We start from the raw sequence: 26,558 nt of genomic DNA on the forward strand, positions 1-26,558 counted from the left end.
ATCTCCCCTTAGGCATAATTCCTTTCATAATGAAATAAATCCTACCTGTTTTTGGACATCCTCTTCCATGAGGAATCCTGTAAGTTCCGAGGATATAACCATCTTCTGTGACAACGTCATATATTTCATAAGGATAGCCCCAGTAGGAAATAATCTGGCTCTAAAAAGGGGAAAGGAACATGTATACCTTCATGATATAATGCCTAGATTTTTACCCACATTGCAATATAATACTTTAAGTCACAATCTACTGTTATCTATGTTTTGGAACAGAATACAGCAGGAAAATCAGGATGATTTGAGGAGGGTTTTAAAAGGAAGATGTATGCCAAGGTGTTGGTAAGGTAAGGTGGTAATCATACATGGTAGTTTTCTTGGCATGGTATTATTAAGGCACTCAGGTTCACTCTGTAAATGTTTTTTTTGAAAAATTATGTCATTGATAGTTCCATTCTTAAAGTTCTAATACAAATGGGTATGGGTGGGGACATGATGGTACACAGTGTATACAAGAAATATGTTTTCCATTGGAATGAAGCATATCGTAAGCATTTGTGACTGGTCTTTTTGTTTGTTTGTTTTTGTTGTTTGCATAGATCTATTTCATTCCACTTTGTTCTAGTCCCCTTCTGATATGAATTTCTGCCTGTTGAGATATTTTTGTTTATAAGCAGCCCAAACCAAATCTGGCTTACTAAACTTAAAATGTACATAAATGTAGTTCATAAATCAGAGAAACTGCTCTATAAAAAACCTCAGAAGAGCCCAAGGATTCTCTAAAAAGATCATCAACAGGAATTTGTGAACTTTCTCTTCAAGAAACCACAATGAAATGGTAGCTCAAGCCACCAGCAGAGGGAGCCTCACTGCCCCAAATTGAGTCAGGTTTTGCAGTTCTATGTTTAGTCAACGACGCCAAGGAACAAAGGTTGGAAACACAGATTTAGTCAACTTAGAATTTTTAAAAACTAGACAGGCATACCAGTCATATCTAAAAATGACAGCAGGAAAGCCCCTAAAATGACAATAGCTTAATAATTGTCTTATCTTAAATATTTTTCCTTAATGAACGACTTACAATATTCATAGTAGCTTCAGGATTTGTGGTGCATCCTTTCTTGTGATAACCGAATACAGGTCCAAGAAGAAGCATCCAGCATGTTGCTGCTAAAAGCTGCCACATTTGGAATCTACCTGTAAAAGGAAATATTAATATATTTGTCATCAAAGAGAATTCTAAAAGTGAAATTCTGTGTAAACTTTCTATAAGAATACTGTTGGAGGGAGTGGAAAGATCCTTCTAGGTGGTGTCCTAACAAATAATATACTTAATTATTCAAGATTCATCCCATGAAAAATCTGAACTGGTGACTTTTTAGTAAGAAAAGAAAGAAAGAAGAAAGGAAGGAAAGAAGAAAAAAATAAAACCAATATCAATTAAATCTACAATAGATAATTGAACAAAAGAAGGAAATGTATATATAATTCACAGAAAAACCAAAGGACAAACATATGAATCAAAGCACATTTAATATCTCTAGTTATCAGATAAATTAGTACTCTTCTTCTGATGGTGGAAGCAAGTATTGACACAACCTTAATGGAAAGAAATGTGTTAGCACATATTGGAAATTTAAAAATATTTATACACCTTACTCTATAATTCCAATTCCAAGAGTTTATCCAAAAGAAAAAAAGTATGAAAGCATCATCTGTAAAATTTACCTTATTGTTTATCTTAATTTCCTAAAATAAGAGAGTGATAAAATAAATTATGGGGGAGGAAGAATGGAATTATTCAACACCCAAATATTATCTTTTTGCATGATATGTGAATTCCCATTATATAATACTAAGGGAAAAATAATGCAATTTGTGCATACATTTTGATCTCAGTGATATAACAAACTATAAAGAGAAAGAAAGGACTAAGCATCAAATTTTAATTATGGTTATATATAGACAGTAAATTTTTTCTTATTTTTAAAGGACTCTCCATTTCTAAATTTTCTATGTCCAATATTACTCTATCATAAGAAAGAAGCTGTTTTTCAAATAGAAAATTGTGAAAATTATGAGATGAAATATATTCCTCATTTGGCTTTTAAACTACTCAAGTTGAAAAAACAAATAATGACTGCAAAAGTAACAGAGGGGGGCATTTTGCAGGTGATCTCCCATTAACCACTATATAAAATGAAAATCTCAATGATGATGACAAGTCTCACTCTGTAAGAAATGGAAGGATTTTTCAGACTATGCCTTCACTATTCTGTTACAGAAAATTTCATGAACTCCTTTCTTGGATTTGTTAAAGTCATAATCTTTATTGAGTATATCAGTTCAGTTCAGTTCAGTCACTCAGTCGTGTCCAAGTCTTTGCGACCCCATGGACTTCAGCATGCCAGGCCTCCCTATACATCACCAACTCCTGAAGTTTACTCAAACTCGTGTCCACTGAGTCGGTGATGCCATCCAACTATTTCATCCTATGTCATCTCCTTCTCTTCCCGCCTTCAATCTTTCCCAGCATCAGGGTCTTTTCCAGTGAGTCAGTTCTTTGCATCAGGTGGCCAAAGTTTTGGCGTTTTGAATCTATACTATAATTAATATGATTAATAATATATGGATTATGTATGTGGTACGTGTGTGCTTAGTTGCTCAGTTGTGTCTGACTCTTTGCAACCCCAGGGACTGTCTCCCACCAGCCTCCTCTCTCCATGACGTTCTCCAGGCAAGATACTGGAGTGGGTTGCCACCTTCTCCTCCAGGGGACCGTCCCGACCCAGGGATCGAAGCAAAGTCTACTGAATCTCCTGCATTGACAGGCGGATCTTTACCACTAGTGTCACCTGGGAAGCTCACATAATACATATGTAGGTTTGTGTTAATATATTTATATACAAAAAATATTGATTAATAGAGCCAAATTCTGGTAAAACACTACAATATGGTAGAGTAATAATGCCACCACCAACAGTGATAATTATTGTAGCTAATATAACTTGTTTTGAACACCTATTATGTGCCAAGTAAGGTGTCAGACGTGATTGTGATGATCTCATTTTCTTTTTAAAATAAACCCAAGGGTTAAGAAATGTTATTACAACTGTATTTCAAATGAAACCTGGTGTTGAGGTCAAGTTGTTTGCCTGAGGTCAGACATATAGGGATGGAGCCAAGGTCTAAACTCTGGTGGCTTAATTCTAAAGGAAATGTGAATCATTAGGCTCTTAACCTTTCTGTCTGAGTTAGGAGATATATGGGCCCCAGGCTGAGCAGCTGGAGTTTGTCCCCTGTGGACAGATGCTCCAAGATGAACAGGAGAAGGAATTGAGCCCTGTCCAGATAAGGCACCACATATTTCTCATTCTCAAGATCAAGGAGACTTTCCCGACTATGCATGTGCAGAAAGGCCCCTTGGAGATCAAACGGGGAGTGATGTCACCTACCCATAGCCCTCTCCACTAGACTCCACTTTGGCTAAGAGAGGGGTGCACACACATGGGAAGAGCCTGAGATATATAAATACGGACGCAGAACCAGGCAAAGCAAGATAATTGGCTAAAGAAAACCCAGGGAAAAAATGCCCCATATAAGTGATTCAACTACCACGAGGGCGTGACTCTCTTGGAGCCCATGTGTTTTCTATACACATGTACCGTTTTCCTTCTAATAAGCACTTAACATGTTTCACTACTTTCCATATCTTCGTGGGAATTCATTTTTGCAAAGAGAAGGACCAGACCTTGTTGCTGATTCTGGTCTAGTGGCTAGGATTTAAAGCTCTCACTGCCATGGCCTGACTTCAGTCTCTGGTTGGAAACCAAAATCCAGCTTCAAGCAGCTGCAAGCTGAGGCCTTCTGAGACCAAGACAATTCAGAATAGACTTACTAGGACCCTCTGCTATGTGCCTGCTTAGTATTACATGTGACCATGGATCACAGACATCAAAATTACTGTTAAAACAATGAAGACTTTTGGAACCCACCCCAGCCAAACCAGATGAGAACCTATGGGTATATAGCTAGGCTCCTGCATTTAAAACCCTCATTTCAAGTGATTCATGTGTATTTCCACATGTGAAAAACAGACTGGATTCCTTGAGAAAAGAAAAAGTTTTGTTCTCATATCTGCCTCTTTGAAACCTAGCATGAAGGTTCTGAGAAGTCAAATATTGCCTGCCATATTAGTAAACAAAGGATGTCAGAGTCATCAGTGATTGCAGCCCTTCAGCAGTGAGCCCCGTGGGAACTAAGGAAGGAAATTAAAAACACCTGCCTTCTAGCAGGCATCAGACTGTGGCCACGCCCTACAGTGAGCCCTGAGGAAACTCAGGTTGTGAAAACCCAGGATACTGGTCCCAGACAGCTGAGGTATATATCAAAGGAATGATTTCAGTAAGCCCATATTCTGACATCTTTCCATACACAGAGAAGCACTACATTCCTTAACCTGAGATATCTAGTTTTCTTTTATTAACAATAATCTTGTGTTCCTACCACCTACCTTTTGTTGAGAAACTCCTATGTGTTCCAACTACCCCCTTGCCTACTTGGAGAAGTTTTCTCAGGATTACTTGAGATGCTACCTCCAGGGCTTGAAGTCTTCAGTATGTCCACTGAATAAAGCATATAATAACTCTCAACTTTTAGTGTGTGAATATATCTTTTAGTCAACAGTGCCTATAAATGTTTGCCAAATATATCGATGGGTGAAAGAAAGAATGAGTACTTGTCATTTAATCTTAAAGACTATCCCAAATTGACTCACTATTTTGTATCACTTGTCTGCTTTCATCTTACCCCACTGAATTGGTCCTCTCTTTCTGACACTAAGTTTTGAGAGTTCATTGTGTCCTTAATTCATGACTGTATCTTATGGGAATTTGTGTGCTTAGTCACTCAGTTTTGTCTGACTCTTTGTGACCCCATGGATTGTAGCCTGCCAATCTCCCTTGTCCACAGGATTTTTTCCAGGCAGAAATACTAGAATGGGTTTCCATTTGCTCCTCCAGGGGATCTTCCAGACCCAGGAATCAAACTCCTGTCTCTCGTGTCTCCTGCCTTGCAGGTAGATTCTTTACCACCAAGTGATCGCAAAGCCCCTACAGGAAGGTAGTAGGGCAATTTAAAAAATTAGTCTTTTCTCTCAAGACATTGACAATTTAGATGCTCCAGTCTCTGCTGAGTGGTTGGTACTTGAGGCCTCTGAGTCGCAATCACTGGCAAGTGACTGGGGTTCCTGAATTAGAGGAGATTGGACACTCTTCTGAAATGGGCAGACTGGAGAGTTTGTGGGGCTTGTAGTGATGCAGGAAGAGGGCTGTGTGCTGCTTAGAAGAGCCCTAGCTGTGTACAAGAATGAATTAGTCATGACAGACTGTATTTTGCAGCCATGACTGGAGGAAGGCCCATTTGGCTGCCTTTGTTTTGTTCTCCTCTGTGTTGGATCTGGGTATGGGAGGGTGATACACCCAGGCAACAGGTGTCTTTGTGTTATATGTTTATAAGAAGTAGCAGGTCCTAACCAAACAACCTTTCTGCAGGTACTTCTCACCAGGGCTGTGCTTACATGTGCTTTCTGGGCATGTGTTTACCTGCTCTGTGTAATCTGAGTCTCACAATATTTAGTGTAATTGTTGGGTAAATCTACCTTATTTACTCCTCCTTAGTGATACTGCAACAATCCTCTAATTTCTTTGACCCGTTTCTAGGATAGCTTCCTCATGAATGTGTTGTACATTGACCTCCTGCTGATTCCATGTAGAACTAAGAAGAGAGAAGACATAATGTTTGACTAAGAAGACAGAAGACATTGTAAATTCCAGGGAACTTTTAATCTTTAAACATAAAACCTTTAGCCTCAAGAACCCAGACTAAATCAATATAGATTATATTTATTATTTTCATATTATATGAATACAATTTATATTTTATATGTAGATAATATAATCTGTATAGATTATATTGATTATATTACTCTAAAGCATTTATGTTGCTTTGCTGTAAAAGTGACTTCCATTTTAATAGCAAAATGGTATTTTTAAAATCAGCTCATGGAAAATGTTATAATATATAGACATAAATGTATGTTTTTAGACTCTCTATATTTGTATATACATATATATAAGCTATGTACATGATTGTTGGAGAGTCTTAACTTAAAATATCATAATTAAGACTCAGTATGGTTCTACAACCAAGATTCTATTTAACTTTTTATTTTTCCATAGTCTTATTTGCTCTTAGAATTTTATCATTTGAATGACATCAGTTAAACATAACTTGACCCAAATTTTCCAGGGAAAACCTTAGGAAATGCTTGTTTGATATTTTTTCTCTTTCTCTTCATTGTACACTCTGATGACAAGGGAATGGCTACCCTCTCCAGTATTCTTGCCTGGAGAATTCCATCGACAGAGGAGCCTGGCAGGGTCCATGGGGTCACAAAGAGTTGGACAAGACTGAGCAATTAGCACTAACACATACACTGTGATGAAGGGGAGGCTAAAACAATGCAAGTAACCAAAAACTGGAACCTCATCTTTGAAAACTTTCCTGTAGGCAGATGCCCCCCATGACTGTGATGAGAGACTTAATGAAAGTGGTTTTAAAAATGATAACACCAAGAATGGTAAGACTTTCCTCTAATGTTCAAAATCTCCTTTCTCTAATGATCACTTTCTTTCTCTCTTTCTTGTTATAGCCCCAGGAAGTACTATGAGACTTCCAAAAAATTGTTGGTGTATTTTCCGCTTCATATTGGCCTTAACTATTTTAAGTCAAATGCATGTGGGTTATACAGGTAGTTCTCATAAGCCATGCATTTTGCACTGACAGATACATTGATGATGAAACCAAGAATAACAATTACTCAACAAAGGAAATAGTGAAGAATTTTATTCTGTTTTTCTCATTGTTCAGTTATAGTCATGTCAGCTTACCAAGCAAACAAGTAACCAGGGATTATGCTGATGCTTGGGCAGCATTTTCAATGAATCCCCACTCGAACCCTTAATGATGTTGCAGAAATGGAAGTGAAAGTTAGCCAGATTATACAGGTATAAAGACTCCACAGGTAGCTCTAAGCAAGCTTTGGTTCTGAAAGCACACAAAGGTCAGTTTCTCTGGATGGTTCTTTGATGAATCTCAGTCAGCTCAATGGTAAAATAAAGCCAATAATGAGTCCTGAGTGCTTTGTGAAAATTTTTAAGTTAAAATTCTAGATCTGTGCTTTGGAGGGTGTGGAGGCCATGAGAACTTGATCTCAGATCTATGACTACAGGGAGTAGAACTAGTTATGAGCCACAGCTCCTGTGCTCTAGCATCCATCATTGTGTCCCCACTGAAGCCAAACATTTTAGGCACTCTCTAAGTATTGGCTATCACTATTAGCTGTGCTAGTTAATGTAACCTCCCTGAAACTTAGTTTCCTGGGAAGATTAGTTTAAGATGATAAATGATAACTAAGATGATAAATCATGTCTATAAAATATCTAACAGAGTTTGGCATTTAATAAACAGTAGCCATTATTACTCGAGAAGGCAATGGCACCCCACTCTAGTACTCTTGCCTGGAAAATCCCATGGATGGAGGAGCCTGGTAGGCTGCAGTCCATGGGGTCGCTAAGAGTTGGACACGACTGAGCGACTTCACTTTCACTTTCATGCATTGGAGAAGGAAATGTCAACCCACTCCAGTGTTCTTGCCTGGAGAGTCCCAGGGATGGGGGAGCCTGGTGGGAGGCCGTCTGTGGGGTCGCACAGAGTCAGACACGACTGAAGCGACTTAGCAGCAGCAGCTATTATTACAACATGTCTTCTACTATTCAGTGATTGCTTCAGATGGGTAAGTCTTGGCTGTGAAACTAGTCCATAAGTTCTTAAAGGTAAAAACCACATTTTATACTGTGCCTGTATTTAAGCTTTTATATTTTTCATTTCTCTACCCTTGCTCATGCTACATATGATATAACTCTTTGAATTGAGTTGTGAGTAAATGACAGGTTATAATGTACTAACATCTCTTTTCAAATAAGAACACAGCAAAGCTGTTAAAAATTTTCTGTTTTCAGACTCATCACAAGAATGAAAATCAAAACTGTAATCAAAAATCTTCCAACAAACAAAAGCCCAGGACCAGACAGCTTCACAGGTGAATTCTACCAAAAATATAGAGAAGAGCTAACACCTATCCTACTCAAACTTTTCCAGAAAATTGTAGAGGAAGATAAACTGCTAAACTCATTCTATGAGGCCACCATTACCTGAATACCAAAACCAGACAAAGATGCCACAAAAAAAGAAAACTACAGGTCAATATCACTGATGAACATAGATGCAAAAATCCTCAACAAAATTCTAGCAAACAGAATCCAACAGATCTTACATCATGACCAAGTGGGCTTTATCCCAGAGATGCAAGGATTCTTCAATATTTGCAAATCAATCAATGTGATATACCACATTAAAAAACTGAAAGATAAAAATCATATGATTATCTCAATAGGTGCAGAGAAAGCCTTTGACAAAATTCAGCATCCATTTATGATAAAAACCCTCCAGAAAGCAGGCATAGAAGGAACATATCTCAACATAATAAAAGCCATATATGATAAACCCACAGCAAACATTATCCTCAATGGTGAAAAATTGAAAGCATTTCCTCTAAAGTCAGAAATGAGACAAGGGTTTTGTTAAACATAGTTTTGGAAGTTTTAGCCACAGCAATCAGAGAAAAAAAAGAAATAAAAGAAATCCAGATTGGAAAAAAAGAAGTAAAACTCTCACTGTTTGCAGATGACATGATCCTCTACATAGAAAACCCTAAAGACATCACCAGAAAATTACTAGATCTAATCAATAAACATAGCAAAGTTGCAGGATAAAATTAATACACAGAAATCCCTTGTATTCCTATACACTAACAATGAGAAAACAGAAAGAGAAATTAAGGAAAAAATTCCATTCATCATTGTGACAAAAAGAATAAAATACTTAGGAATAAATCTACCTAAAGAAAGAAAAGACCTATATATAGAAAACTATAAAACACTGATGAAAGAAATCAAAGATGACACAAATAGATTGAGAAATATACCATGTTTGTGGATCAGAAGAATCAATATAGTGAACATGAGTATACTATCCAAAGCAATCTATAGATTCAATGCAATCCCTTTCAAGCTACCAATGGTATTTTTAACAGAACTAGAACAAATAGTTTCACAATTTGTATGGAAATACAAAGAACCTCGAATAGCCAGAGCAATCTTGAGAAGGAAGAATGGAAGTGGAGGGATCAACCTGCCTGACTTCAGACTATACTACAAAGCTACAGTCATCAAGACAGTATGGTATTAGCACAAAGACAGAAATATAGATCAGTGGAACAAAAGAGAAAGCCCAGAATAAGTCCATGCACCTATGGACATCTTATCTTTGACAAAGGAGGCAAGAATATACAATGGAGAAAAGACAATCTCTTTAACAAGTGATGCTGGGAAAACTGGTCAACCACCTGTGAAATTATGAAACTAGAACACTTTCTAACACCATACACAAAAATAAATTCAAAATGGATTAAAGATCTGAACATAAGACCAGAAACTATAAAACTCCTAGAGGAAAACATAGGAAAAACACTCTCTGACATAAATCACAGCAGGATTCTCTATGACCCACTTCCCAGAGTAATGGAAATAAAAGCTAAAATAAATAAATGGGACCTAATTAAACTTAAAAGCTTTTGCACAACAAAGGAAACTATAAGCAAGGTGAAAAGACAGCCCTCAGAATGGGAGAAAATAATAGCAAATGAAGCAACTGACATAATCTCAAAAATATAAAAGCAGCTCCCAGCTCAATACCAGAAAAATAAACAACCCAATCAAAAAATGGGCCAAAGAACTAAACAGACATTTCTCCAAAGAAGACATACAGATGGCTAACAAACACATGAAAAGATGCTCAACATCACTCATTATCAGAGAAATACAAAACAAAACCACAATGAAGTACCATCTCATGGTGGTCAGAATGGCTGCTATCAAAAAGTCTACAAACAGTAAGTGCTGGAGAGGGTGTGGAGAAAGGGAAATCTCTTACACTGTTGGTGGGAATGAAAAGTAGTACAGCCACTATGGAGAACCATGTGGAGATTCCTTTAAAAGCTGGAAAGAGAATTGCCATATGACCCAGCAATCCCACTGCTGCGCATCCACACCGATAGAAAGAGACATGTGTACCCCAGTGTTCATTGCAGCATTGCTTACAATAGCTAGGACATGGAAGCAACCTAGATATCCATCGAATGGGTAAGAAAGCTGTGGTACATACACACGATGGACTATTACTTAGTTATTAAAAAAAGAATGCATTTGAATCAGTTCTAATGAGGTGGATAAAACTGGAGCCTATATACAGAGTGAAGTAAGTCAGAAAAAAGAACACCAATATGGCATATTAATGCATATATATGGAATTTAGAAAGATGGTAATGATGATCATATATGCAAGACAGCAAAAGAGACACAGATGTAAATTACAGACTTTTGGACTATGTGGGAGAAGATGAGGATGGGATGATTTGGGAGAATAGTATTGAAACGTATATATTACCATACATGAAATAGATCACCAGTCCAAGTTTGATGCATGACACTGGGCACTCAAAGCTGGTGCACTGGGATAACACTGAGAGATGAAATAGGGAGGGAGGTGGGAGGGGTTTCAGGATGGGGGACACATGTACACTGTTGGGGGCGAGAGTGAGGCACTCCGCCCGTGGCAAAGGTCATGAGGAAGGAGGCTCGACATACGCAAAGGCGGGATCGAGCCTCAGGAGTCCCCCTGGAAATCCTCGAGCATCTACCCCCATAACCAGAGCCTGCCTGCTTTACTACTTTGTGCTCCCACCTACACCTCTGACTTTATGGGGGCCTGTCCCTCACCACCTCTTTCGGAGAAGGAGTTAACTTAGAGCTCCAGTTAATAAAAACTTCTGGGCGTGACAAGACTGTTTTAACCTACAAACTCCTCTGAAGGTTCTCTAGCCTGCCTGACAGGCTTGTCCAGCCACATGTGATTGCTCATAGCCTCCCAACCGTGAGAGGCACGCGATGCTTTAAACCTTCTAAAAACAGGTTCCTCAGAAAAGTTAGAAAACTATTAGTATAAGTATAATGGACTGATTAGAAATTGTATTGGTGAAGGGTTTTTCATTTGTTGAGCCAATGTTTGTTGCTAAGTCTCCATATCCCCTGCCCTTACACACATTAATGAATATATAGAAGAAATAAGTATTAACCTTTGATATTAATCACATTAGACCTTAGGCTAAGTAAATTCTTTCCTTAACTAAAACCTACTACACCCTCACCCTATAGGAATGTAACTTTATTTGGGTGGCGTCTGTTTTAAGAATAATCACCCCTGGAGAAATAAGTGTCCTGGTTGACTGACTGCTGTCACAAGGAGAGGGTCATAAATTGTCAGCAGGTCCCCTGGCCAGAAGACGATGTAACACCCCTAAGACCTCTGTATACATTTGTATGAAGCACCTGACTTCGATAAAAGTCAGGACTGCTGACCCCACGTGACTTTTGCATGACATCTCAGTGTATAAAAGTAGACCATGGAAAATAAAGAATTGGGATCAGTTTCTCGAAATACTGGTCTCCCCATGTCGCTCTCTCTCTCTCACTCTGGCTGAGTCTCCATCTGGAGCACGGAACCCGTCATGCTTGCTAATTATGCCTGGGCTTCTAAGATCCGACGGGGGAGGCCTCAGTGTCTCCTCTCCTTCGGGAGAATGGAAGGACGCCTGCGGCCTATGTAAGTGGTGCAAACTTCTTGTCTTGAAGTTTTATTGGTCTCCCGCGTAAACCAAGCTACTCAGCCTCTTTTCTCCACTGAATTTTCTTACTGAGCTATCCTCATTCTATTACTCTTTCTATCTTTGATAAATATTTAAATAAATAGGTCGCCTATGCTGTCTCTCCTTCGAATACCCTGGATCAGCCGGGGCTGGACCCCGGCAGTACACCCATGGCTGATTCATGTCAGTGTATGGTAAAAACCACCACAATATTGTAAAGTAATTAGCCTCCAATTAAAATAAATAAATTAATTTTTAAAATTTCTGTTTGTTTATAACTTTCACCAAGAATTCTTATTTTTTACCATATGAAATACCTTAGTTATTAAATGTTTAATATATATTTCTTAAGCCATTGATTGAGCATGTATATGCTTAATCATCATAAATTATTATTTTTCCACAAGTAGAAAATGCCAATTTAGGATTTGAACAAGGTTTATTTACTCCATGTTCTTTTCACTGAATTTTGCCTTCTCTTATAAAATATTCTATAGTGAAAATATCTCAAAGTATTAAGAGGTGTCTTAACATATGCTGAGTGCATCATGTGAAATGCTGGGCTGGATGAAGTACAAGCTGGAATCAAGATTTCTGGGAGAAATATCAACAACCTCATATATGCAGATGATAACACTTTAATGGAAGAAAATAAAGAGGAACTACAGAACCTCTTGATGAGGGTGAAAAAGGAGAGTAGAAAATGCTGGCTTAAAACTCAACATTCCCAAAATGAAGATCATGGCATCCAGTCCCGTCACTTCATGGCAAATAGAAGGGGAAACAATGGAAACTGTGACAGACTTTATTTACTTGGGCTCCAAAATCACTGCAGAGAGTGACTGCTGCCACAAAATTAAAAGATGCTTGCTCCTTGGAAGAAAAGCCATGGCAAAGCTAGACAACGAAGCAAAAAGTGGAGACATCACTTTGCCAACAAAGATCTGCATGTCAAAACTATAGTTTTCCAGTAGCCATGTATGGATGTGAGAGTTGGACCATAAAGAAGGCTGAAAGTGAAAGTGTTAGTGGCTCAGTCGTGTCCAACTCTTTGCAATCCCATGGACTGTATCTCACCCATGCTCCTCTGTCTATGGAATTCTCCAGGCAAGAATACTGGAGTGGGTTGCCACTCTCTTCTTCAGGGGATATTCCTGACCCAGGGATCAAATCCGGTTCTCCCACATTGTAGGCAGATTCTTTACCATCTGAGCTACCAAAGAAGGCTGAGCACTAAAGAATCGGTGATTTCAAGTTGTGATGCTGGAGAAGACTCTCAAGAGTCTCTTGGACAACACAGAGATCAAACCAGTCAAGCCTAAAGGAAATCAACTCTGAATATTCATTGGAAGGACTGATGCTGATGTTGACGCTCCAATCCTTTGGCTACTTGATGCAATGAGCCAACTCATTGGACAAGACCTTGATGCTGGGAAAGATTGAGGGCAGGAGGAAAAGGGGGCAGCAGAGGATGAGATAATTGGTTGGCATCACTGACTCAATGGATATGAATTTGAGCAAAATCCAGGAGACAGTGAAGGACAGGGAAGCCTGGCATGCTGTACTCCATGGGGTCTCAAGGAGTCAGACATGACTTAGCAACTGAATAACAACGGAAAATCTGGGCACAGTGTAACTTAGTAGAAGATTTGAAGAGAGGAATAATTCTGATAACAGATTTGAGTGTAAAATTCTTATCATCAACAGAATTGAAAATGAGATAGGGACAAGAAATATGAAACTCTGTGCATGCATGTTGCTTGGCAACCAAATAAAAAATAACAAGAGAAAGCCTGTGTTTGCAAGCACAATAAAATGTAACTTAAATGTGTGGTATTCTTACAGCCCAAGGGAGAGGTGACAACTGTGATGAAAATTATGTATATGTATATAGAAAAGACCCTGATCCTGGGAGGGATTGGGGGCAGGAGGAGAAAGGAACGACAGAGGATGAGATGGTTGGATGGCATCACCGACTGGATGTGCATGAGTATGGGTGAACTCTGGGAGTTGGTGATGGACAGGGAGGCCTGGCGGACACGACTGAGCGACTGAACTGAACTGAACTGAATATGTATATGTACGTTTATATGTATATATCAGGTGGCACTAGTAAAGGACCCACCTGCCAATGCAGGAAATGTAAGAGACGCAGGCTCGATCCCTGGGTTTTAAAGATCCCCTGGAGGAGGGCATGGCAACCCACTCCAGTATTGTTGCCTGGAGAATCCCATGGATGGAGGAGCCTGGCAGGCTACAGTCCATAGAGTCACGAAGGGTCAGACATGATTAAAGCAACTTAGCATGCATGTATATATATATACCAAGTATAATATTAGTAAGAAAATTCTGTCATAAGTGATGGCATATCATTCCTATTGTCAATGATAGCATACTTTTCCCTTTCATCTTTTATTAATTAATGAACTGAGAAGGATGAGAAAAGAGGTGTAGGAAGAGAGAGTGGGAGAAAGAAAGTAATCATATCACGGATAATTATTTGGACTAAATGGTAAAAGATGCAAATTTATAATGAGTCAGTGTTACATATAATTGTAACCCAGATAAACAATACACAGAAAGAGCATTCTTCCTGTCCCAAAAGAGAGACAATAGGAGAAAAGTTCAAGAAAGAAAGAATTATATATTAACGCTTCTAAGCAATCTGGGTGCTGGTTTTGTTTTGTTTTTTTAACTTCCTATCTTAAAATTGTCTATGTTTAAGTAATTTTCCAATGTTTAGTGGTTAGTATACAAAACTCCAAAATCACTGCAGATGGTGATTGCAGCCATGAAATTAAAAGACGCTTACTCCTTGGAAGGAAAGTTATGACCAACCTAGATAGCATATTCAAAAGCAGAGACATTACTTTGCCAACAAAGGTCAGTCTAGTCAAGGCTATGGTTTTTCCAGTGGTCATGTATGGATGTGAGAGTTGGACTGTGAAGAAAGCTGAGCACGGAAGAATTGATGCTTTTGAGCTGTGGTGTTGGAGAAGACTCTTGAGAGTCCCTTGGACTGCAAGGAGATGCAACCAGTCCATTCCAAAGGAGATCAGTCCTGGGTGTTCATTGGAAGGACTGATGCTGAAGCTGAAACTCCAATACTTTGGCCACTTCATGCGAAGAGTTGACTCATTGGAAAAGACCCTGATGCTGGGAGGGATTGGGGGCAAGAGGAGAAGAGGACGACAGAGGATGAGATGGCTGGATGGCATCACTGACTGGATGCACATGAGTTTGGGTGAACTCTGGGAGTTGGTGATGGACAGGGAGGCCTGGCGTGCTGCGATTCATGGGATTGCAAAGAGTCGGACACGACTGAGTGACTAAACTGCATCGAACTGAACTGATACAAAACTCCCAGTAAATTCAAATGACCCTTAATCTATGTTCTCTATGTATGTTCCAGTGAAATATTAGTATATGGCAATGAAACATTTGTTTATATTTATTCTGTCATCAGATAATACATCCTTATTTCACCAGCTATGCACAGTGTGGGGAAAGTTTATAATACTTTTCTCTATCATAATGTAGAATTATAAGATGTATTAGGGGTTAGTGAAAGAACGTTGGAAGAGTGGGAAGACAAAAAACCTCTTGGGCTTTTCTTTTCCTATCTGGAACAACACTCAAGGCTGAAAATATATGCTCTGTGCAGCCTATATCTGCAGGCTATTGTGAGGGTCCAAGGTGCTAATGTTAAATACATCATGTTTAAATTATGCAGAATTATAAAATGCAAGAATATAAGGCAGCGTGCACCTTCTCTTTAGAAAGATCCAAGGGCAGAAGGTTTTCCTGGAAGGTGATAGAGAGACTTTCCAGGAAATCCAGTGTTGATAACCATATACTTCAGTTCAGTTCAGTTCAGTCGCTCAGTCGTGTCTGACTCTTTGTGACCCCGTGAATTTAGCAGAAGCTTTGAGAGCTTTCCCCTGTGTTTACTATTAAAATGAACTGACAAATCTCACAATCAAAACCACCTGTGAGATTTCTCCTGCTGTCTTCCTCATAATCCAGCCTTTTCTTCACTCAGTTCAGTTCAGTTCAGTCTCTCAGTCGTGTCCGACTCTTTACGACCCCATGAATCGCAACATGCCAGGCTTCCCTGTCCATCACCAACTCCCGGAGTTCACTCAGACTCACGTCCATCGAGTCAGTGATGCCATCCAGCCATCTCATCCTCTGTCATCCCCTTCTCCTCCTGCCCCCAATTCCTCCCAGCATCAGAATCTTTTCCAATGAGTCAACCCTTCACATGAGGTGGCCAAAGTACTGGAGTTTCAGCTTTAGCATCATTCCTTCCAAAGAAATCCCAGGGCTGATCTCCTTCAGGATGGACTGGTTGGATCTCCTTGCAGTCCATGGGACTCTCAAGAGTCTTCTCCAACACCACAGCTCAAAAGCATCAATTCTTTGGTGCTCAGCTTTCTTCACAGTCCAACTCTCACATCCATACATGACCACTGGAAAAACCATAGCCTTGACTAGACAGACCTTTCTTGGCAAAGTAATGTCTCTGCTTTTGAAGATACTATCTAGGTTGGTCATAACTTTCCTTCCAAGGAGTAAGCGTCTTTTAATTTCACTACTGGTGTCCTAATTTCCAGCTCCATCATTCTTTAGCCACATCCACTGTTTGTCCCTGTTCCCCCTGATTCAATGGCATCATGTATTCTGTCCGCTGCTCACTCTTCCTTGTCCCATATGCATTCCCTCCCTAACCATGTGCTTTCATGTATTCTAAGTGAGAAAGAAATCAAATCCATACAACCTACCCTGACCACTCATCTGAGCTCTAATTCCATATTTCCTTGAGTGTTCAGGATGTATCCACTTTTTCTTTTTTAAACCTTTAATCCAGCATGTTTCCAAATAAAATCACCCTCTTTTTTTTCTTTCTCAATTCCTCTTTTGTCCCCTCAGTTTTAGACTCTTTTCCCCCTTCATTCTGAAAGCTGGGATCTTAGACATTTTCTTATATTCTATGGCTTCTTCAAACCCTATCTCCAAATCTTTAACTAAATAATAATGTTCTTCCTTCAAACTTTTAAAAACTCTCCTTCAAAACTTTGCTAAGATTTTCATTTTTGCTGTTATTCTCTCAAAACTATTTTCAGTTACTTCTGCTACCTCTCTAGCCCACAGCTTCATTTCAAATACCTGTATCATTTTACTGGGGTCCTGGTTGGGCTTTCATTAGTCTTTATGACTCAGATCATTATGTATTTTGCTGACAGATTGATTTGTATAAAATTCATTTTTTCACGCCAAATTTCCATTCAAGAAATCATAATGAAAGACTTGAACTTATCCTATCATGCTGCAGTAACCCATACAAGACTAGTTGTCTCATAGATAGATAGAAGTCAATTATTTTCAGATATGAGGCAGCAGGGTAGAGTATTATTAATACTACTCAGAAGCAGGTATATTTTACAAAGCCAATAGAAGAATCAAAACAGAATGCTAAAAAATCTTTGATCATCTTAGAAGAAGGCAGAAAAGGGATAAATAGATAAACAGGAACTGAAAGAAAGTAGGAGGAAAGAGAGAGAGACACACACAGAGAGAAACAGAGAGAGAGAAAAAGAAATGATAATGGAAAACAAATGGAAAAGATGGCAGACAAACCCAAATGTACCAAAAATTATATTAAATGTTAATGCACAGAATATTCTAATTAAAAGACAGAACTTGTCAGGCTGAATAGAAAAGCAAAGCCCAGCTACAAGCTTTGCACAAGAGACACACTTTAAATATACAGAAAAATAGGTTAAAATTAAAATAAATAAAGGAGTATGCCATGTAGGGGTAAGCATATGAAAGCTGGCATGGGTACATGGGTATAATGATATAAGACAAAGCAGACTTTCAATACTCAAACAAAGAGTATTGTTTGAGATAAAGAAGAATGCTTATAGTGTTTATTAACCTGGAAGACAAAAGCCAGTTCATCAGAACAACAAAACAACCCTAGATGCGGAGGTACTTAATAATAGAGATCTTCCTTGATGACTCAGCCATAAAAAATCTGCCTGCAATGCAGGAGATTTGCATTGGGGGGAGAAGTGGTTTCAATCCCTGGGTATGGAAGATGCCCTGGAGAAGGAAATGGCAACCCACTGCGGTATTCTTGCCTGGGAAATCCCACGGACAGAGGAGTCTGATGGACTAGACTTCACGGGGTTGCAAGAGTTGGATACCAAAGTGTGACTAAACAACAAAAACCTAATAACAGAACTTAGGAATGCAAAAGAAAAAAACCTGATGGAACCAAAGGGAATTCAGCTTTGTAGTTGTAGATTTCAACATTTGTCTTTCAGTATTTGATAGAAAAAGTAGACAGAACATCAGTAATGATACAGAAAATCTGAATGATACTATAGCTAAATTGATCTAACTGACACTTGCAAAACAGGTCTAAAGACCACACAGCTGAAAAATTAAAAAGGAAAATTAGGAAAAATGTATAATTGATGGGTAATTAAAACACTACTAATCAAAACCAGGGATGCTGCCAAAGTGGTACTTAGAAAGTTATTTACAGATATTTAACTTTATTAGGAAAAAGAAAGGTTTATAATCAGTAATCCAAACTTTTACTTTATTAAGTAGAAAAAGAAAGTTATATTAAGCCCAAAGTGACGCATCGGTAAAGAATCCGCCTGCCAATATAGGAAACTTAGGAGGTGTAGTTTCCATCCGAGTCAGGGAAAACTCTTGGAGTAGGAAATAGCAACCCACTCAAGTATTCTTGCCTGGAAAATTCCATCGACAGAGGAGGCTGGTTGTTGAAAGTTGCAAGGAGTCTAACACAACTGAGCACACAGGCACACACAGACACACAAAAAGTGAGTAGACAGGGAAAAAGCAATTATCAATAAAATAAAGAAGAGAGTATTAGAGAAAATTAACAAAGTCAGAGCTGGTCATAAAGCATGAGACAGATAGTCCTCCAGGATGAGCAGCTGGAGTTCCTTCCCTGTGGACCGATACTCCAAAATGAAGATAGCAGGAGAGAGAGAGGAGGCTAAACCCTGCCCAGATAAAAGATAAGAGACCACATATTTGTCATTCTCAAAGCCAAGGAGACCTTCCCAACCTGTCTGCTCCTTGGAAGTCAAAAGGGGAGTGATGCCAAGCTACTCATAAATCTCTTTGCTAGATCCGTCCTGGCTGAAAGGTGTGCGAGCACACAGGAGGATCCTGAGATATACCAAATACAGACTCAGAACCAGGCAAAGCAAAATGATTGACCAAAGGACATTGGAAAGAAATGCCCATATAAGTGATTTAAGCACCATGAGGATGTGATTCTCTCTCTGAGCCTGCCTCTGTGCCTATCCACACGAAATCTTTTTCCCCTAATAAACACTCCACTTGTTTCACTACTTTCAATCTTTGTGGGAATTCATTTCTGCAAAGCCATACGGGCCAGGGCCTTGTCACTGGTCACTGGTCCCTGATGGTCTAGTGGCTATTATTCAGGCCTCTCACTGCTGCCACCTGACTTTAATCTCTGGCCAGGAACCAAAATTCAAATGGCTGTAGGCCTAGGCCACAAGAGATGGATCAATAATTTGGAAAGATCAATAAAATTGATAAGCAATAGCAAGACTAATCAAAGGAAAGCTGTTTCAGGCAGAAATAAAACATTTGACTAGCCCTATATCTATTAAAGAAATTAAATCTGTTTTGAAAAAACAAATTTCAGACCCAATGATTACACTGGTAAATATCCTATTTAATATTTGAGAAATAAATTATTAAAATTTGGAGAAAAAATTAAAATCTGTATTGTTATATTTATGGAATTTTAAAGAAAATTCTTATCTTATATCCAGAGCTTCTGCTCTATAAATTTATACTAAGAGGACAATTCTCAAATTTGAATGCAGGGGAGATTTCTTTTTACAAAATTGCTTTTATGCTTGTTATTTATCTTAAAAAATGAAAAACATTTAAATTATAAAGCGAAGCTTAAACTTTAATACTAGTGAAATTTTATAGATCTAGCCATTAAAATGTATATGAAAGTAAAAGTGTTAGTCGCTCAGTGTCTTACTCTTTGCGACCCCATGGACTGTAGCCCACCTCACTCCTCTGTCCATGGAATTCTCCAGGCAAGAAACCTGGAGTGGGTAGCCATTTCTTTCTCCAGGGCATCTTCTCCACCCAGGGATCAAAACTGGGTCTCCCCCATTGCAGATGGATTGCTTACTGTCTGAGCCCCCAGGAAAACTGCTATAAAGTGTGTATAAGGACTCCATAATAATGAGAAAACACACATGGAATGTTATGTTAAATGGGAAAAAATTACTGTTGGGAGGAAAGATTATAGTCTTTATGCTAAGGTATGCAAGGACTTTCCAGCAGATACATAGACAATTAAATAGTTTTAAAAGAATCAAATTCTAGATCTTTCACTCACATATATATTCTCTCCTCAAATTGATATGGCCTGAGATTTCTAACTTCAATGAGATTCTCATTTTTTAATGTTACAAAGGAAATGCATAACTCTCCTCTCTTGAATTCTTAACTATGATGAATTATCTGAGGTTGTAAAAAAAAAATGGGGCCTCTAATGAAGGATAGTGGGGCCCCTAACTTTACAGCATTGACACTGGTATTAGGAAAGGGAGAGTTTAATAAAGTATCAATCCTTTTTCAAAAGCAGGTAACCTCCACAAATCATGTAGTTGCAAATTCTTTGCTTTCAAAAAATTGAAAAAGGATCTACTTGACTTGTTAAGAGGTAAATCATTAAAAATCATTTTTTGTAGATGCACAAGTATGACTTGTGATGTGGAGCTTCAAAAAGTTAAAAGAGTTGAATGGTATTAGGTAAACATGGTTTTCCAGTACTTACATTTATCAAATAAATGGAAAAGAATTGATTAAAGAATTTTGTCACCTGTGAATAAATAATAATTCTCACTGGGTGTATGAATTAAGAGGAAAAGTTCCATTCATATCAGTAAGAGAGTCGTTGCTATTAAGATTTGATTTTAAGACTTAATAATGATTCATTGAACTTTTAATATATTTATAATCCTTTGACCAAATGAATTCTACTAAAGTTATAATAATAAATCATTTAAAAATTAAAAGAAAAATACAGCCTTATACTTTAGTGAAAACAGCTTAAATTTTAATGTATATCCACTTTTCAGTCCTAGAGAAGAAGGATCATTGATCAATAAAATAATTTTTAAGCATATAAGTAAATGCCACTAGGATATATATTTATGGAAATATGTAAAACATCTGTTAAAAAAACTAGGATGGAAACATGAATTCAATAAGAAAATAAAAGGCAGATAAAATTTAATCCATTAAATAAAATATTTTAATGGATAATTTTAGATATCAAAAAACTATTCTATTGGATATATTTTAATAATTTTATAATAATTTCAATTTAAACTGGCAATATTTATGAACTACCTTTAAATACATTCTTTGTAACTATTTAAAATTATAATAAATATTTTTCATATATCAGCCTAAAAATATGTTAACATTTATAGAGTTTTTCAAAATTTGTTTGGGCCTATAGAAACAATACCAAATTTTAAGCAACTACAATCTTATTTCTTTAATATCTCAAACAAATAAACAAACCAAAAAAGTATGATATTTGCAAATTCTGAAAGGATTACTGCAAAATGGTTATGGTTATATTCAAGTACTAGGATTAAAAGTATTCCCTCTTCTACTAATTTGCTTCTTGGTTATGTATTTTCCTCAATGACTTTATTAGTTTGAGTTATTCTTTCAATTAAAATGTACTAAAAAGTTTATTATAATGAATATTTATGGTATAAAATATAATAATGTATTTATACCGAATAAAGATATTTAGAAATAATTAGCTATAAATTTAAATGCAGTGAGCTCTGAATAAAGGCTCTAGAAGTCTTCGTGTGGGGCAAAGTCCACAAGTTTTAGTATTTCCACCTTGTAATAACCTTTTCACAGTTCCCCAGTTTTTCTTTATTATGAGATTTTTGTCAATGACATAAACAGCTGGGTTTGCCAGAAGCCCATTGTCTGTCAATTAAAATATTTTGGCCTCTGACACAATTTCCCTTTTTATTTGACATTTTCAATCTGATACTGATTAAAGTGTTAGTCACTCAGTCATGTTCGACTCTTTACAACTCTGTGGACTGTAGGCCACCAGGCTCCTCTGTCCATGGAATTCTTCAGGAAAGAATACTGGAGTGGGTAGCCATTCTCTTTTCCAGGGGATCTTCCCCACCCAGGGATAAAATCTGGGTCTCCTGCCATTGTAGGTGGATTTGCTATCGTTGTGTTTACAAAAAGTTAGATTCCGTTTTGCCTTTATCTCAGCAACCTTCACAAAAGTCTGATATTCTCATCTCTTACCAAAGTATAGTGACTCATAAGATCACACAAACATCAGGAGCAAAGTTAAACAGAGTCTAGATCTAAATTTGTTCTCTATTTTTGAATTCCCCCTCCCACAGAGGGAAAGACTTAGTGACTCAGAAAGACTAATGAGGTTATTAACAAGTGAAAGAAAGGAAATCATTGCGCAATCAGATGTCTAGGCCTGCAAATTTCAGACTTGAGGATTAAGAACCTTTCTGTCAAAGGAAGAAGGACTAGGCAACTGTGACAAGATCTTTAAATAGGGTGGAGAGGCTAATAGCTCTGTGCTCCAACACCAAAGGCAACAGTAGAGAAAGGAGTTTTAGAGTGAATGGGAAGAGCAAACGCAAAAGAGAAAAGAAAAATAAATAGCATATATTTTCATGGCTCTTCTACAATATGAAGAATGAAGCACTTGTTCTACATGGCAAGGTAACCTCTGAAAGTTTGATGCCTCAAAATCTAAAATAATAAGATAAATAACCAAGGAGGAGATGTTAAGTAAAATGTGAAAGTTGCTCAGTCATGTCTGACTCTTTGTGACCCCATGTCCATGGAATTCTCTAGGCCAGAATATTGAAGGGGGTAGCTGTTCCCTTCCCCAGGGGATCTTCCTAACCCAGGGATCGAACCCAGGTCTCCCACATTTCAGGCGGATTCTTTACCAGCTAAGCTACCAGGGAAGCCCAAGAATACTGGAGTGGGTAGCCTATCCCTTCTCCAGCAATTTTCCTCACCCAGGAATCAAACTGGGGCCTCCTGCATTGCAGGTGGGTTCTTTACCAGCTGAGCTACCAAGCAAGGAGGAGGTGTGGAGGAAATATTTTTTTCCTGAAGAACTATTAAAGCAAGCCGCATTAGAGTAAAATGACTCCTTCCGTATTGTCATATTTCCTGCTTGAAGTATGAAATGTATTGTCATGATTATTTATTTGATAGATAAATGATTATACATATTTTTTAAACAAGAGGAAAACCTGGTAAGAACTTCTTTCTTAATTCTAGAAACAGAAAATAAAGAATAAGTATATTGTAAAAACAAACAAAACAACCTGCTGACTTTGATATATAGAATTAAAGGATAATCATTCAATCTCTCAATGTCTGGGGGAGGATGGAGATACTAGTCCATCAAATTGGCTCATCTTCATCTCCCTAGCTTTGAATGCAGGTCTGTAATCATGAGGACTGAAGGAGAATATACTCTTAACATCAACATTAATATAAATCACTTTTTCACTCATTCAACAAGGCTATTCATTATGAAGCAGCAGCAAAAAGTGGCAGGACCTTCAAAAACTCTTGGAAGGGTGTTCATAATGTCCAGAAGCAGGTGTATGACTTAGTACAGTGACTTCTGTCAATCACTTGGTCCCACATTTCCCTGCAGATGACCCTACTCATAAGAAAGAGTATTCAGGCTTCAGGCCTTTGGAAGGAGACAATAAAGGGCTTTAAATGCTGAACAGTTTTTAAAATGTTACTTAAATATTACTTCCCAAACCTCTAGATACACACCCCTGAGGAAAGATCTCTTAAATTCTTAAAAAAGTATCAGTCACTAGCATTTCCAGGTACAGATTTGTGATATCACCTCTCTTTGAGTTTCAAAAATAGCAATGTCTGCTTTGTAAGTGCTACAGCTTTCTGAAAGTGAAAACTCACCCTGACGTGTCTAGAAAACGGCAATCTATCTTCTCCATTTGGAGTGGCCATGTTTTATTCTTGCTGTCTTTTGCTATCAATATACGATATTCCTTACCAACAACTAAAGTTCTGTACCTCCAAATATTTCCTATGTCTCATTGAAATACCATGATCCAGGCTCTGCAAATAAATAAACAGTCATTACCCAATCTCTGAAATGTCCGGGGATCTGTCTTCAAATCCTGGGAGCTTCAGATAGATTTCAGCTTCTTTCAGAGACAGCTGTCAATGGAGCATGATCTGTTTGAAACAGCTCAGAAGATGTTGCAACCAGAAATTTCTCAACTGGAGGCAGATTAATCATGCCTTGAAACACAACACATGCTTCCCAGACAACCTTGTTAGGTGAGTTCTTAGCCTGTGATGAAAAAAAGAGTTGTAATGGACCAAAGTTCCTGCTTCTGCCGAGTAGTGCCTGAGTTGTGTGCTTCCAGGGATAAATGGATTGAGAGCTTCTCAGCAGAATATAGACTGTCCATTCAGAAAATAATTTTCACCCAAGGATGGTTGCAATGTCCCAGTCATATAAGCATCTCTGTAAACTACCTAATCTCCTGCATCATCCAACTACAATATCTGTAATTGTATTTATTTCCAATTATTGCCTTAGCTTTCCTAGATTTTTTCTTCTTGTTCAGTCACTAAATTGTGTCTGACTCTTTGCAACTCCGTGGACCATAGCCCACCAGGCTCATCTGTCCATGGGGTTTTCCAAGCAAGGATACTAGAGTGTATTGCCATTCCCTTCTCCAGGGGATCTTCCCAGACCAGAGATTGAACATGTATCTCCCACATTGGCATGGGGATTTTATACCACTGCACCCCCAGGGGAGCCCCCAAATTTTCTCTGCCTTGTTCTATAAATTTCATGTTAGAATTGGCAGGTGACACAGAAAATGTTGTTTCTAATCCTTTCAACTGAGCCCTAGAAAAACAGTATCTGATTTAAGATTTCCAGCTGGATAAAGGCAACAAATAAAACAAAAAACAGAAAAAAAAAAAAGAAAAAGCTTTTTCTCCTACTCTCTAACCAGTCATTCCCACTAAGTAAGAAGCTCCTGTGTCTACACTGGGCAGAGGAGGCTTGGTGTTCAATTCAGTCCAGTTTTTCAGTTATGTCCGATCCTTTGAGACCCCATGGACTACAGCTTGCCAGGCTTCTCTGTCCATCACCAACACCCGGAGCTTGCTCAAACTCATGTCCATCCAGTCAGTGATGCCATCCAACCATCTCATCTTCTGTCATTCCCTTCTCCTCCTGCCTTCAATCTTTCCCAGCATCAGAGTCTTTTCCAATGAGTCAGTCCTTTGCATCAGGTGGCCAAAGTATTGGAACTTCAGTTTCAACATCAGTCCTTTCAATGAATATTCAGGACTGATTTCCTTTATGATGTGTTAGATAGGGGCTTAGATAGGGGGTTTATAAGGGCTTTTTAAATTTTATAGGGACTTAGTGTTAGATAACCTATAAAAATTTTAGAATTGCACGTTTCTATTTTCCACTTTCATACTTGCAAGAATACAGTTCTAATTTGTCTAAAAAACTAACCAAACTTCTAAAATGACCCAAAATTAACATTTTACAAACAATAAGAGTCATCTGAAGTGGAGAAAGAGTATTTTTGTTAGTTTGTGAATTTTCATCACTGAGTCAGGAATATCTGTTTCCACTCAGCATATAGGAGATGCTGTCAACACCCTGTCTCAGAATTTTGGTCAGGAAGCCAGAACCCAGTGGCATGAAACTAATTTAAATATCTTCAGATTTTTTAGGATTGTGTCAATTTGTAATTGGATTGGAGTTGATTTGATTCAAAATTGCAGTTGGAATTGGTTTTGCTTCTGTGACTCTCTTTCAGCAGTGTAATTAAAATTATTTAGACATTTATTTGATTTATTAGAAAGACTTTCGTATCTCTATATTTTTAACAGAAAATTACAGTTTCAAGCAATGCATTCTACTAACATGTCATTTTGAGTCTCAGAATGAAAAACAAAACCAACTGGAATGATAGTATACATGTTGGCAATACACAAATAACTGGAATCCAGTCTAGGCTAGAAAATCAGATTATTCTTGAGCAAAAGAAATGGGAAGGTGAAGTTTTCAAGTATTGGATAGTTGATGTTGGATATATTATCAAAAATTTTCTGCAGTGCATCCCTCGGCAAAGGAAATCCATACCATTCTGGTTGGAAAATTTTTAGAGTGAGTCGACTTATTCATCCATATAAGGGGTCTCTACTGTTTTGCTATTATCTCATATAATTTGGCTGTGATCTCTGTCTCTGATATTCACTCCCACATATTCACCCTCCATTTTATCCAAAAATGTTGCAACATAATATTGTATATAAGGTTTTCACATGGTATTTTATAGTAAATCTCATCTGTTTCCTACTTTTCTTACTCTACACTGTGTTTGGTGAAGGGGACTGGCTGTTATGTAGAGTTAAAACACTTGCTTTGTACTATGAAGTGAATAACCTCAGATATGCAGAAGACACCACCCTTATGGCAGAAAGTGAAGAGGAACTAAAAAGCCTCTTGATGAAAGTG

General features: G+C 37.9%; 1 protein-coding gene across 1 annotated transcript in view; it reads right to left on the bottom strand.

The window, feature by feature from the left end:
- The window catches only part of LIPK (lipase family member K), a 40,865-nt gene extending 16,645 nt beyond the window's left edge, over nucleotides 1-24,220 (bottom strand). The window contains exons 1-3 of the mRNA XM_005897709.2: nucleotides 24,144-24,220; nucleotides 1,079-1,194; nucleotides 46-160 (exon numbers count right to left, since the gene is read on the bottom strand). Coding sequence (XP_005897771.2) covers nucleotides 46-160; nucleotides 1,079-1,183 — 220 coding nt within the window. The 5' untranslated portion in view covers nucleotides 1,184-1,194; nucleotides 24,144-24,220. The remainder of the gene's footprint in view (nucleotides 1-45; nucleotides 161-1,078; nucleotides 1,195-24,143) is intronic.
- Between the last annotated feature and the right edge of the window lie 2,338 nt (nucleotides 24,221-26,558).

The sequence above is a fragment of the Bos mutus genome, chromosome 26, assembly GCF_027580195.1.
Source record: "Bos mutus isolate GX-2022 chromosome 26, NWIPB_WYAK_1.1, whole genome shotgun sequence".
NCBI lineage: Eukaryota > Metazoa > Chordata > Mammalia > Artiodactyla > Bovidae > Bos > Bos mutus.